Source organism: Lacerta agilis, chromosome 16 (assembly GCF_009819535.1).
Source record: "Lacerta agilis isolate rLacAgi1 chromosome 16, rLacAgi1.pri, whole genome shotgun sequence".
NCBI lineage: Eukaryota > Metazoa > Chordata > Lepidosauria > Squamata > Lacertidae > Lacerta > Lacerta agilis.
Genome location: NC_046327.1, coordinates 19,958,504 through 19,971,768, shown reverse-complemented (window position 1 = coordinate 19,971,768; position 13,265 = coordinate 19,958,504). Strand labels below are relative to the sequence as shown.

Genomic DNA, 13,265 nt, shown 5'->3' with positions numbered 1-13,265 from the left:
CAATATGTGAATACAAACAATCATCAGACTTTTCCGGAACAGCCTGGAACATGTCACCTACCAGAGGCAAAGCCAAGGATCACCACTGCCATCAGCCAGCAGAAGCGCATAAGGTCTCCAAATATCATCTGCACATGTAAACACAAGAACACACAGTAATGAGAAGCAACTCCTCTCACGCACAATCCTTGACACGAGGAACAGACGGCTAGAGCAGACAAGAACCCTTTGGGATCAGACAGGAGATGTGAAGGCCTAGTAAAGAATACAGGTAAATGGAGGTGGAAGCAGTCCCCCACCCCCATCTGTCCAGCTTTTGAAAAACTGGAAATAATAAGAAAATTGGGGGACATTCCTCTTATGTTTCTGGGTTTGTAGGGGGCCTTCACATTTCTACATCAGACCATATTACACTAGTGCTAATCTCAGGAGAAGCTCAGGGAGAGGGATGCCCGCCATCCACCAGCATTCACCGTCTGATGTGATCCAATTGTCTGATTCTATGTAGAATCAGGGACGCGGGTGGTGCTGTGGGTTAAACCACAGAGCCTAGGGCTTGCCGATCAGAAGGTCGGCGGTTTGAATCCCTGCGATGGGGTGAGCTCCCGTTGCTCGGTCCCTGCTCCTGCCAACCTAGCAGTTTGAAAGCACGTCAAAAGTGCAAGTAGATAAATAGGTACCACTCCGGTGGGAAGGTAAACGGCATTTCCATGTGCTGCTCTGGTTCGCCAGAAGCTGCTTAGTCATGCTGGCCACATGACCCGGAAGCTGTACGCCGACTCCCTCAGCCTATAGAGCAAGATGAGTGCTGCAACACCAGAGTCGTCTGCGACTGGACCTAATGGTCAGGGGTCCCTTATTTTCATTTGCGGTGAATCTACAGTGGAACCTTGGGTCTCAATCTTAATCCATCCCAGGAGTCCATTCGACTCCCGAAACCATTCGAAAACCAAGGTGCAGCTTCCAATTGGCTGCAGGAGCTTCCTGCACTCAAGCGAAAGCTGTGTCGGACATTCAGCTTCTGAAAAACATTCAAAAACTGGGTTTTTGGGGTTTGGGGGCTAAAATGTACAAGTACCAAGGCATTCGAGAACCAAGGTATGACTGTATTGCCAGTTTATACAGACTAGAGATGCATTCAAAGGGAATGCTTATAGGGCACAATGCCCACTGTCATCTACCCGCTATTCCATCTCCCCCAGAGAGGCAAATCACCTTAGAGAGGATGGCCGAGGTACCAGGTGGTGGAATACTCCTTCAGAGAGGTGAGATGCCCATGAGACCCCTCTTTTTTTCTTGTCAGCGTAGAGGTGCTTTTTACACTGAGGATCATTACAACCCCATGATCCCAAAGGAGAAAGATGCTGTCGGCATCACTACCCTGGCAGTGTTTTTACTTTTACCAGCAGTCCAGAAAGGAGAAAACACCCACAGGCCTCTCCCATCTTCGAGGGAGCTCTCTATCCCTGATCCCTGCCTCCCAAGGGAATTCCACCCCCACCCCCCAACTCACTGTGGGACAGGGATGGGTGATTTTGCACTTCCAGGGGGGAAGCAACATGCTGTTGCAGATAAGTGATCCTGAACAGGCAGTGTTTTTGATATCATTATCTCTGGCTGGAGTTGCGGGGAGGTGAGAAGTGGTTACACAAACTGTCATGTAATTAAGCCAATTGCATGTGATGTGCAACAATTATTGAGCATTACTATTGCTTTCTGCGCTTTTAAATAGGGTCCAGGTGGTACAATTAAGCTAGCTGCAAATAATAATTAAAACGACAAATCCAGGCCTGCATTGCAGAAATCACATCTATCCGTGGAGATAAAGGAGCAAGCTTTCACACATTCCTAGCTCAAGAGCTTCCCCTGAGTAGCTAGCATGTGATCTCATGCAACTTTGGGTGGCAGAGACACAGGCTAAAAAGACAAACATTGTTTTGTTGTGTGTATCTGAAGAAGTGTGCATGCACACGAAAGCTCGTACCAAGAACAAACTCAGTTGGTCTCTAAGGTGCTACTGGAAAGAATTTTCTATATTGTTTTGTGGGTCTTTATTACGGCCCAAAGACCCACAAAATAATTTCGAAAGTGAAGTACACTACTTAGGCAGTCACGGTGTTTCATCCAAGACACACTGATGCATTGCGGCCTCTTACTTCCTCAATGGATCACTGATTGCTTACTGACCTTCTGGATCATGATAGTGAAGGGCCCCAGCATCTGAAACCCTCGTGCGAAGTACATAACGTTGCACCAGCCAAGCACCAGAGCAAAGGACATGGGGACCACCTCTCCGTTTGTGCTGGTGAGACGCATCACCATGGTCACCAGTATCATCCAGGCGTATGTGATACTGCACAGGGAGAAATAGCAAAGGAGAGTGGAAATGTTATAGTCCCCTAAAAGATGATCGAGTTGTTTATGTATGCTACACAACAGCAGCAAGGAAACCCTGTAGGTTTCCGAGCACAGTTCAAAGTGTTGGTGCTGACTTTTAAAGCCCTAAATGGCCTCAGCCCAGTATACCTAAAGGGGCGTCTCCACCCTCATCATCCAACCCAGACACTGAGGTCCAGTTCCGAGGGCCTTCTGGTTGTTCCCTCACTGTGAGAAGTGAGGTTACAGGGAACCAGGCAGAGGGCCTTCTCAGCTGTGGCGCCTGCCTGGTGGAATGCAGAAGACATCTGAAGGCAACCCTGTTTAGGGAAGTTTTTAATGTTTGGTGTTTTATCATGTTTTTAATATTCTGTTGTGAGCCACCCAGAGTGGCTGGGAAAACCCAGTCAGATGGGTGGGGTATAAATAAATGTAGCAGCAGCAGCAGCAGCAGCAGCAGTAGTAGTAGTAGTAGTGGTAGTAGTAGTAGTAGTAGTAGTAGTAGTAAGTAGTGTTGGTAGTTCAAAAATGGAAAGAAGAAGAAACTCCTACAAAAGAAGAATGGATAAGCAAGGTGATGGACTATGTAGAAATGGCAAAGTTAACAGCTAAAATAAAGAGAACTTAATGATGACAGCTTTGTGGAAGAATGGAAGAGATGTTATAGTATGATGAATTCGCAAGCAGGATTCGAAGCACAGGCAACAGAAAGAATTAGGACTTACTGTAATATCATTATGATATAAGAGACAGAAGACAGGGTACAGAAAAGGGGGAGAAAATAAAATCACCATGGGAAAAGGGATAGGAAATTGGGGTGGGGGAAAAGAAAATTATGTATTTAAGAGTATATATGGAAATTTTGCTTTTTCCTTTAAATTTAATAAAAACATATTTTTAAAAAGGAAATGAACACCAGCCCTCTCCCAGAGCCTTTCTGATTCATAGGTCTTTATCACTTCCACCCACAATCATAAACCAGCTAGAAAGGAACCTTACATGATGACATGGAAAGGTCCTCCGAGGATAGTTTGCCCAAAGTATTTGGTGACGCCAACTCTGAAGATATCTGGAATCTGAGACAAAGAGCCACTGATCAAAAATGTGCTTTATTTTTTTTTGAGGGGGGGAAAAACCCAAAACAGATTGCTGAACATTTTAGATATCCATCCATTTATTTGCAAAGGGAAAAAAACAGGTGCCTAGACTGAAATCGGGCCTAGCAATCTTGCACCCGGGTTCCCAAAGATCTCCCGAACCATTTTTAAATGCTAGAGCTCAGTCCTGGAAGTTATGAAGCAATCATCATAAGAAAAGTGACTATTAGCCACAAATAAGATACTCATTGGACAAAGAGCACCCAAGTCAAATACAATGACTGCTGGATAGGCTTGAGGCATGGAGCCTTTCTACTGAACCTGCCACACCATGGACTACGACTGTTTCAGGTTTGTTTATAATTAGATTGAATTAGTTTAAGGAGAGAAACATGAATACAGTGGTACCTTGGTACTCGAACGGCTTGGCTCCTGGACAAATCATCTCCTGAACGCCGCAAACCCGGAAGTAAGTGTTCCGGTTTGCAAACATTTTTCGGAAGCTAAACGTCCAACACGGCTTCCGCTTGAGCGCAGGAAGCTCCTGTAGCCAACTGGAAGCCACGCCTCGGTTTTTGAACAGTTTCGGGAGTCGAACTGACTCCCGGAACGGATTAAGTTCGAGAACCAAGGTACCACTGTATGTCAAAGTGAATGCCTAACATCTGATAAAGACAACTCTCTTCATTCTTTCTCCATACAACATTGACCTAGGAGTATCAACAGTCGTCATTCCACTGACTTCAATGGCGGCTCGTGCACTTGTTCGGTTCAAACCCTGTTAACCTCCTCTAGATCATGGCCTGTGTGCCAGTTACAACATTCTGGTTAATGTTGTGAATCATTCATGTTTGTGTGTGTGTGAATTCAGTCTGAAGTAAAGAGTATTAGCTTCTCCTGTCACCCTCTGAATCTTACAAAGATGGGTAAGTTTCATTGTTCTCTGTGTCTTCTAGATTTGTTTCAACCACTCAGCAACCCCAAAAGTCCTTCCTTATTTTTCCCTTTGCCAGCTGATTCCATCCTAGCTGTAAGAATTAAGTTAACAACTAACACCTGCTGCTTCTTTGGGACAACAGCGCATTCTCCCCCCCCCCAAAGATATTGGTGGGCTTAGCAATAGCTTAAATGAGTACCGTTTCCCCCCAATACCACTGTATTTAAAATACTTGGAAACTAATGCTCGCTCATTTCACACAAGGACTCAGAAGTGAAAAGTACTTTTCTTACCTCCAGAATCAATATCACTATGGCTCCAATAACAGTGATAAGCTCGCCCACCAACCTGAGGTCATCTTCAGGGGTAAGATAAGATTCCTGAGAAGAAAGGGGGAGGGGACATAATCCATACAGTTAGGAGTATCATATAGTTAAGAGGTAAACTTATTGATCAAACCTATAGCCTTCTGAACTCAGATCTAATCTTGAACAGATTCAGAATGTTCCACCACAATTGTTTTCTTAAGTACACCACCAATGCCTTAGCCTCACTCCTCAGTTTGGGAGTCTCTTCTAGCAAAGCCATAGCCTGTGCATTTTCCAGAACCAGTATGGTATGTTTTTATTTGAACATGTTTTTGTAGAAATGCACATGGTGGAATAATTAGCATACTAGTATCCACCCCAAGACTTTCAGCCCAATTAAACAAGGAATTAAATCATCACACTCTCAGATGGATTTTCCACATCTGATTGCTCATATCCTGTTCAGTAAAATCTAGAAGAATAAAGGGGGGGGGCATTTAGGAACCTGGACTCAATAGCCAGCCTTGCCTCTGTATTACCGTACAATTCCCTGGACTAATACTAAAATGACTTCCAGTTGTGTCTGAAAATGGCATCTAATTGCCAGGCATCTTTCATACATATTCCAGCTCCAAACTAAGTGAGCCACTTAACAACCATTTGAAGCAATTTGGGGGGGGGGGAATTAATTGGGGCAACTCAAGTCTGCCTGTCTTTAAAAAGAGAACAGGCTTCAACCCCCTCACATCCTGCACATTAAGTGCTGATACTTGCACTTAGGAGATTGAAAATAAATATTTCAAGGTTGCTTGGAAGCAAAATTATAACAGAGAACATAATAAGCATGGTGCTTTTGTAGAAGTTACTGGGCTTCTCAGATCCCAAAAAGGGGGTGGGGTGGGGCGGGACACAGAGGTCCTGAAACAACCTAAAGGAAGAAAAAAAACTCAGCACGAGAGCAATGAAACAAGCTCAAGAATCACTAGCGCACTTGTGTAAACAGGATTGGAGTTCGGCGTCAGCAGCCTCTGTACTAACACTTGATAGTTCCAGCCATCACAGCGATACCAGACTCTCCAAGTGTCCCCATTTTCCAGGGACAGTCCAGGATTTACAGAAGCTATCCTGGTTTCTGATTTGAACCCGGAATGCCCCTTTTTCCCTTAGGATATCCCTATTTTCAATGGAGAAATGTTGCAGGGCATGAGATACACGTAGTAAAGAAACAACCAGAGATTTAAGGATGTAGCATGGGCAACAAGGAAGCTCACAGCCACCTAGTGGGTGCCACAAAAAAACTGGGTGCAAAGTGCTGCACCTCAAGCTTCTGCAGTTCAGCCCAACTGTAGGCCTACATAGCTCCAGTAATGTGTAACGGTAAAGGTAAAGGAACCCTTGACCATTAGGTCCAGACGCGGATGACTCTGGGGTTGTGGCGCTCATCTCGCTCTATAGGCCAAGGGAGCCGGCGTACAGCTTCCGGGTCATGTGGCCAGCATGACTAAGCTGCTTCTGGCGAACCAGAGCAGCGCACGGAAACGCCATTTACCTTCCTGCCAGAGTGGTACCTATTTATTTACTTGCACTTTGACGTGCTTTTGAACTGCTAGGTTGACAGGAGCTGGGACCAAGCAACAGGAGTTCACCCCGTCACAGGGATTCAAACCGCCAACCTTCTGATCGACAAGCCCTAGGCTCTGTGGTTTAGACCACAGTGCCACCCGCGTCCCCCAGTAATGTGTACGTTGTTCCTATTCCGGGACTTTCCCCAGATTCAGATGGCCACATTAGTTTCCAAACTGTTAACCAGAATCATCTATCCCTCTTCTGAGTTCTACCACTGTGCTACAGTTTTTCCACAAACAGTCTCTCTGTGTATTTCTCCAATTAAGGTGGAGAGAACTGACTGTACTTTATTTTAACTGGGGCTCATCATGTTCCCAATTCAAACAACAAACCAGCTCACTGTTGGGCATCTTTCGAATCATACTTTCCTGAGTTTTAGGTCGTTGGACTAGATGACCCTCAGGATTCCTTCCAACTCTACAATTCTATGATTCCCACTAAACTATTGAATAGCTTCCTGCTGTGCATTGTGCCAGGTTTTTTGGTCATCATTGTTCCTCATGTTGCAAACCCACGCACACATATGGGAGCAAATCCCACTGAATGCAGAGGAACTTACATATAATTGCTGGGTAAATAAACAACTAATTAGGGTTCTTTCTAACTGTGCAATAATTCACCATTTCCTCTCTAACTTGCTATATCTGGGATACCTATCTGAGGCCATCAGTGCGTCTTTTTTAATTTCCTCCTGGCGGTGGAAACTGCAGATGACTTCTGCATCCTTAATAAACTCAAGTTGAGTGAGGATTTACCTGCAAAAGTTTCTGAACGTAGATTGTGTTATCCCTTTCATTTGTTTTGTTACAGCGCCGTTCTTTCAGAGGCCGGTAGACGCAACACATTGTGAAGCAAATCATGTACAAGACGTAGAATAAGGCCAAGATGCAAAAATACGGCCTTCCATATTTATTCCACTTCAGGCTTACCAGCTCATTCACAGGGGTAAGGTCTAGAATCCGCCGAGCCTGGAGAGTATAAAGCAGGCTTTTGTCATTCTCTTCCCTAAGGAGAAGACACACCCACAAGTAAACAATCCTCAAGGACAGAAAAAAACAATACACCCCCCTGTGGCTACTCATAGGAAGCTCAGTGCTGGAGGAAAATCTCCCCAATCTCAGAAAAGTTTGTATGCCATTACTGATCCTTCCTCACTGAGGAGCCTGTATAAGCTGCCAAGAAAACCACAAACAAACAGAGCTTTCTAGAAGGTCACTTGAAAGCTACTTGTTCTAGATAAATTTAGTGCAGACCCTCCAAGTGTCCATATTTTCCAGGGACAGTCCCGGATTTACAGAAGCCACCCCAGTTTCTGCTCTAATGCATGAATGTTCTGCTTTTCCTTAAGATTTCCCTATTTTCGTCAGAGAAATGTTAGGATAGGAAGTCCCCAGAGCTTTTTTTCAGCCAGACCTCACAGTAACTCAGTTCCGGCATCTCTCAGGTGGGCACCATTGCCATTATAAGAGAACAAGGGGGGCACTCATGGTAAGTTCCAGCACCCGTTTTTCTAGAAAAATAGTGTTGGACATCCCTATTTTCATCAGAGAAATGTTGGAGGGGGCGTCTCTATTTTCATTGTAGAAATGCTGGAGGGTAGGTTAGTGTAACAAATACCTCTCTCTTTTTGGTGGTGACAATGAGCTCCAGAAGCGACTGATCATCACCCCAGGAGTCAATTTCCGTGAGGTCATACAAGGTGGATGTCAAAGGCCCAAACATCCACTGGATGTGCTTTCTTCTTTGCATTAAATGTTGGAACATCTGGTTATTGGGAAGAAAAAAATTATCAGTTAGACTAGACCCATGTCAAGGTGGTTGCTACAGATTGTGCAGTAACCCCATGACCCCCTGCAGCACAATTTCTCTCCCTCTTTTTCTATAAAAGATTCAGGAAAATTCAATACCATAGGGAAAGAATGTACATAATCATAGAATAAACCTCAGTGCAGTTATATTGGCAGAAATCTCATTGTATCTAAATCATTTTTCCAACCATAGCTCGGGGGTAGCTGACATGGTGCTTTCTAGATATCAGACTACAACTCCCACCAGCCAGCATAGTCAATGGTCAGGGATGAGAGGAGTTGTAGTCCTACTGCCAGAGCTCATGCCTCCAACCGTATATTTTCTTGGGGCTTAGTTCCATTCTCATAAAAAGCTAATTCAATATGTCAACAACAACTCATTTATTTTGCTTTTTCATACCCATAAATGCTCTTCCTGCTGCAATTTCGTTGGCCCAGTTAATATGTTGTCCAATATGGTGGTTGCTGCTAGGTGGTTGAGTGCTCAGCCACACAGACAGCTGCCCATATCAAGAGCAGCTCACAGGGGTTGAATCAACCCACCCACACCAGAATGCATGGTTTGTTCATTGTGCAGTCCTTTGCTTTTTACAGCACTTCCTCCAGCAGTTTCACCAGAGATGCACTGTGGTCTTCTCTACAAAGTTTAATGAATATTCATCCCAGGAAAAAGAGGGTCGTGGGACATGGGGCTTTTACTACTCACACTGTCTTACAAAGGATATATAAAGGAACATTGTCTGGGCTAGTGCTCAGTCAGCTCAGGAAGCATCTCTTGAGCTTGGTCAGACAAGTTCAGGAAATGCACAGTTCCTCTGCAGGTGTGCCTAGAACAGGGGCAGGCAACCTAAGGCCCGTGGGCCAGATGTGGCCCAAACGCCTTCTCAATCCGGCCCACGGATGGTCCGGGAATCAGTGTGTTTTTACATGAGTAGAATGTGTCCTTTTATTTAAAATGCCTCTCTGGGTTATTTGTGGGGCCTGCCTAGAAGTTCAGTTGGGTTTAGGGGTCACAGCACAGCACTCACTCACGGATGGTCCTACAGTCTCACCAGTGTTCAAGTATTCAAATGTGTGGCTAGCTCCATGGCATCTAAGGTGTCTGTAAACTGTAGAATATGAATCATGAGGTGGTCCATTCTGTTTTAATATATTAATGATCGCTGCATTTTTAGTTTTGTTATGTGACTCGTCAGTTTTAAAGCCTTAAGTGGCTTTGACAAAGGAGGATATAAATACATTAAAACAAAAACACAACACAGCAGAAACCAACAGCTACGACTGCAGCAGGATATGGCTGCGTACTCATTTACTCACCACTGTGTTGCCCTCAACACCAGCCAGCTTAAAGGGAGTGAGCCCCTGGTTGTTGGGGACCGAGTCCAGGCCCACCAGCTCCTTCTCTTCCTTGTTGTAGCGAAGAAACAGATTGTACATTTGACAGGCAGATGCTTTGTTTGGTTGGAGAACCAAGATGTGGAGGACAGTGTTACCTGCAATAGCACAAAGTGGGAAAATAAGAATCATTCTGATATCCTGAGGAGACTTTTATAGGCGACCAATGGCCTCTGTTCTGTCTCATTAGCAATCTTGGCAGCTTTGCTGAAAGAAGAGGCCAGCATCAAAAAATGAGGCACATAGTTCTTATGCTGTGGACAGATTCATCAATAAAGTTTTTTGCCAGGCTATGGGCCTGGGTTTTTCCTTTTCCTATAAAGAGCCTTACAGAAAAAAAGATCCATGAACAGCAGAATCAAACAGTAACTCTCGCTGTTGAACTGTAGTATTTCTGACAGGAAACGCTGAAATATGTAATCACCAATGTGGTGAGTCAAGCTACAACTAGTCTATGATTTTTCTAATCCTATAGCTTGGTTATTAAAACTAGTTTTACATAATTACAGTGGTACCTCTGGTTGCGAACGGGATCCGTTCCGGAGCCCTGTTCGCAACATGAGCAGAACGCAACATGAAGTGCCGCGTCTGTGCATGTGCGCAAAGTGTGATTCGGCGCTTCTACGCATGCGCAAACTGCCGAACCCAGAAGTAACCCGTTCCGGTACTTCTGGGTTTGGCGCATTCGTATCCCGTGACGAACACAACCCGCAGCTATCGTAACTAGAGGTATGACTGTAGTGGAATCAAGTGGTAAAGCTTTTCCTGGACTATAGACCTCCCATAAGCCTTTGGATTCCTTTGGGAGCGAGAGCGGGATTGAAATTAGGATAGACAGACAGACAGACAGACAGAGATGATAGATAACAAACAATAGATAATAAGCCCTCCTTGCACATAGAAAAACAGTATGTCAGGGAGAAACCTAGGCTCAATCTTCCCTAAGACATGGATTCTACATTGGAAGGGTGTTTGTTTTGGTGTGTGTGAGGAATTCAAACATACCCAGGGCAACCAAAATGTTCAAGGAAGATGGAGCACCTTCCCTCTGAGGAAATGTTGCAGTATTTGGGGAATTTTAGAGAAAAGGTGAATATCAGGCATAGGCGCCAATTCTATGGGACTGAGGACACCTCATGCCCCCCTCCAAGTATGTGGGGATGGGGCAAGCTCCCCCCAATCTTCAGGGGCTGGGCCTCCATGTGGTTGTGGCAGGCCTCAGGGGTCCTCCCCACGGTGGCAGAGGGCCCCACTAGGCCTCGCAGCCTCCTTCCGATGTATGTGACATCACACGTGTGACATCATGTGCATGTGACAAGCCCCCCCCCCATGTCCCGCAGTGACGTGGTCAGGTTCTGCTTGAGAGTTTCCCTCAGGTTGGCCACCGTGAGAACAGGATGCTGGACTTGATGGGCCGCTAGCCTGATTCAGAAGTCTCTTCTTATGGTCTTAGCCACACACCTGCTGTCCAGTCACTCCAAGGCTTTATCGTTAGATTATACAGATTATATAATGAACTGGGCTTCCTCTACAAGAAACTACCAAAGAACACTGGCCTACAATGCTCAGGATCCCATCATTTGGGGTCCTGCTTCTTGCTGCCCCAGGAATGGCCATTTACTTCTGTATCCCAACACGGATGGCAGAGAATAGACATTGGACTATGCAGGAGTGGGACTACGGGGCCACACTCTTCTCCAGCATGAATCCCCCCAAGGTTCGTCGCAGATGCCGTACCCAAGGAGTCTTGCACTCTGATGTTGGCGCCATTTTCAATGAGCAGCTGCACAATTGCTTCGCTCCCAGCACAGGCCGCAAAAGATAGAATGTGTTCCCCTGAGGAAAGAAACAACCAGGGGTTTAAAAAAGGGAGGAGTAGCAGGGGCACCATGCCAGATTTCCAACAGTTCATTTTTTAAAGGGAAAGAATGGGTGGCATAGCTAACACACAGGCATATTTACTTGTGCATACCATTTACTTGGCTTGTAACACCAGCACATGGTGAATTGCCCAGTTTACTGAGAATGGTTAGCTTCACGAGAGTGATGAGACTTCTGTTAGAGATTCCGATCCCGCCCCTCCTACAGAACTATATTACACAGGGTTCCTTAAGTCGAAGGAATTGCTGCTACAGTAGTCTGGGCTGTGATATCACAATACAGTGGTACCTCTGGTTGCGAACAGGATCTGTTCCGAAGCCCCGCTCTCAACCTGAAAGGTCCGCAACCTGAAGCGCCACATCTGCGCATGTGCACGGCGCAATTTGGCGCTTCTGCGCATGCATGTGACGTCATTTTGCGCGTCTGCACATGCGTGAATTGCCGAACCCGGAAGTAACCCGTTCCAGTACTTCCAGGTTCGGCGCATTCGTATCCCATGACAGACACCACCTGAAGCAATCGTAACCACAGGTACGACTGTACGGGCAAGTGCGCCTAAAAACTCCACTTAATTTTGGTTGGCAAGTCCCTTGTTGAATACAACATGGAGTTAACAACTTCAGCAAACATGAAATGTCAACCATCTAGACCATTTTATCTCGTTTCAAGAAGTCAACACTTCTGGGGGTTTCAAGAGATTACAAAATCAATTTCACAGGAAGGTAAATGCCCTTCACTCCTCCCTCTAATTAAACTGTGACCTATGCGGTATAAAAGAAAGACCAAATATCCTTTGAGACTGGACGCTGAGGGCTGGAACTCTGTTTGAGTGAGAGCGACTAGATAAAGGAGGCAGAATTACGAGAACGCCTGTCCCCTTCTTCATGCACTGTCTCTGGAGTGTTACAATTTATTCCGAGTGAAAATTAATGAAGGCTCATTACCAAAATGCTTGAAAGTTGATCTACTAAGCATGGTTTAATTACTGCCTGAAACAGGTAACTGGGGATCCATCTAAGCATTGCAGGGCAAATCCTCAGCTCTAGTGAAGTCAGCTGGGAAATTCTGATTTACATTGGCTGGAGATTCAGTTCGTGAAGGAAAAGAAAGCTTCTGAATAAAAATACACCGCCACGGACAAGGGAATTGGGAGATGAAACAGCTTGTTAAAGGGCTAGAGCAACATTTTATCAGAACTGCAAGGGAATTTTGAAGAACATTGCAACGGCTAAGGGCATATTTACACAGCAAAGCTATATCTAGAGATAAGTCTCTCTCAGGTCTGTATCAATTTCATATGCATCTATAAGTCTGCTCCATCTCCCCCCCCCCTTTTTAAATAATAATAATCTGCGTGAAATCCCACATTTCTTTATGTATTTTAATCTTATTTTCTCTTTTTAAAAATTGTAAATGAATGCATTTTAAAACACATTTTGACACTTCTTTTGTGCAACAAACTGCATCCAAACATTCAGGAAGTGCAAGAGATGCTGGTTAGCCAAGTCCTGATCCACATTTTGGCCCAGAAACTGAGGTTCTGGTCAACCCGCACTGGAATTTTCAAAGACCAAATTTCTGTGGGCAGATAAGTCCCATTTATCTGTGAGCGAGGAAGCTCCCATCTCATATGTCACCTTTCTAAGTGGCCTCTTAGTCTCTGGCACCTTTCTGCCTCCTGCGGCAGTATGAGCATAACGCCAGTTTACTTTATTGTAAAAACAGAGGTAATGCAGGTGGGTGTTTGGGAGTACAATTTACACCATATAAATGTGCCCTCATCCGGCTTGGGCTGTGTTATATTCATGACCAGCTGTGCCCAATTCTGACATGAATT

The 13,265-nt window shown here is 45.1% G+C and overlaps 1 protein-coding gene across 1 annotated transcript in view; it reads right to left on the bottom strand.

Annotated features, from left to right (window-relative positions):
- LOC117061016 (transient receptor potential cation channel subfamily V member 6-like) overlaps nucleotides 1-13,265 on the bottom strand; it is a 71,717-nt gene that overhangs the window by 11,534 nt on the left and 46,918 nt on the right. The window contains exons 5-12 of the mRNA XM_033173677.1: nucleotides 11,285-11,383; nucleotides 9,470-9,645; nucleotides 7,962-8,108; nucleotides 7,100-7,312; nucleotides 4,704-4,790; nucleotides 3,376-3,452; nucleotides 2,188-2,353; nucleotides 62-128 (exon numbers count right to left, since the gene is read on the bottom strand). Coding sequence (XP_033029568.1) covers nucleotides 62-128; nucleotides 2,188-2,353; nucleotides 3,376-3,452; nucleotides 4,704-4,790; nucleotides 7,100-7,312; nucleotides 7,962-8,108; nucleotides 9,470-9,645; nucleotides 11,285-11,383 — 1,032 coding nt within the window. The remainder of the gene's footprint in view (nucleotides 1-61; nucleotides 129-2,187; nucleotides 2,354-3,375; nucleotides 3,453-4,703; nucleotides 4,791-7,099; nucleotides 7,313-7,961; nucleotides 8,109-9,469; nucleotides 9,646-11,284; nucleotides 11,384-13,265) is intronic.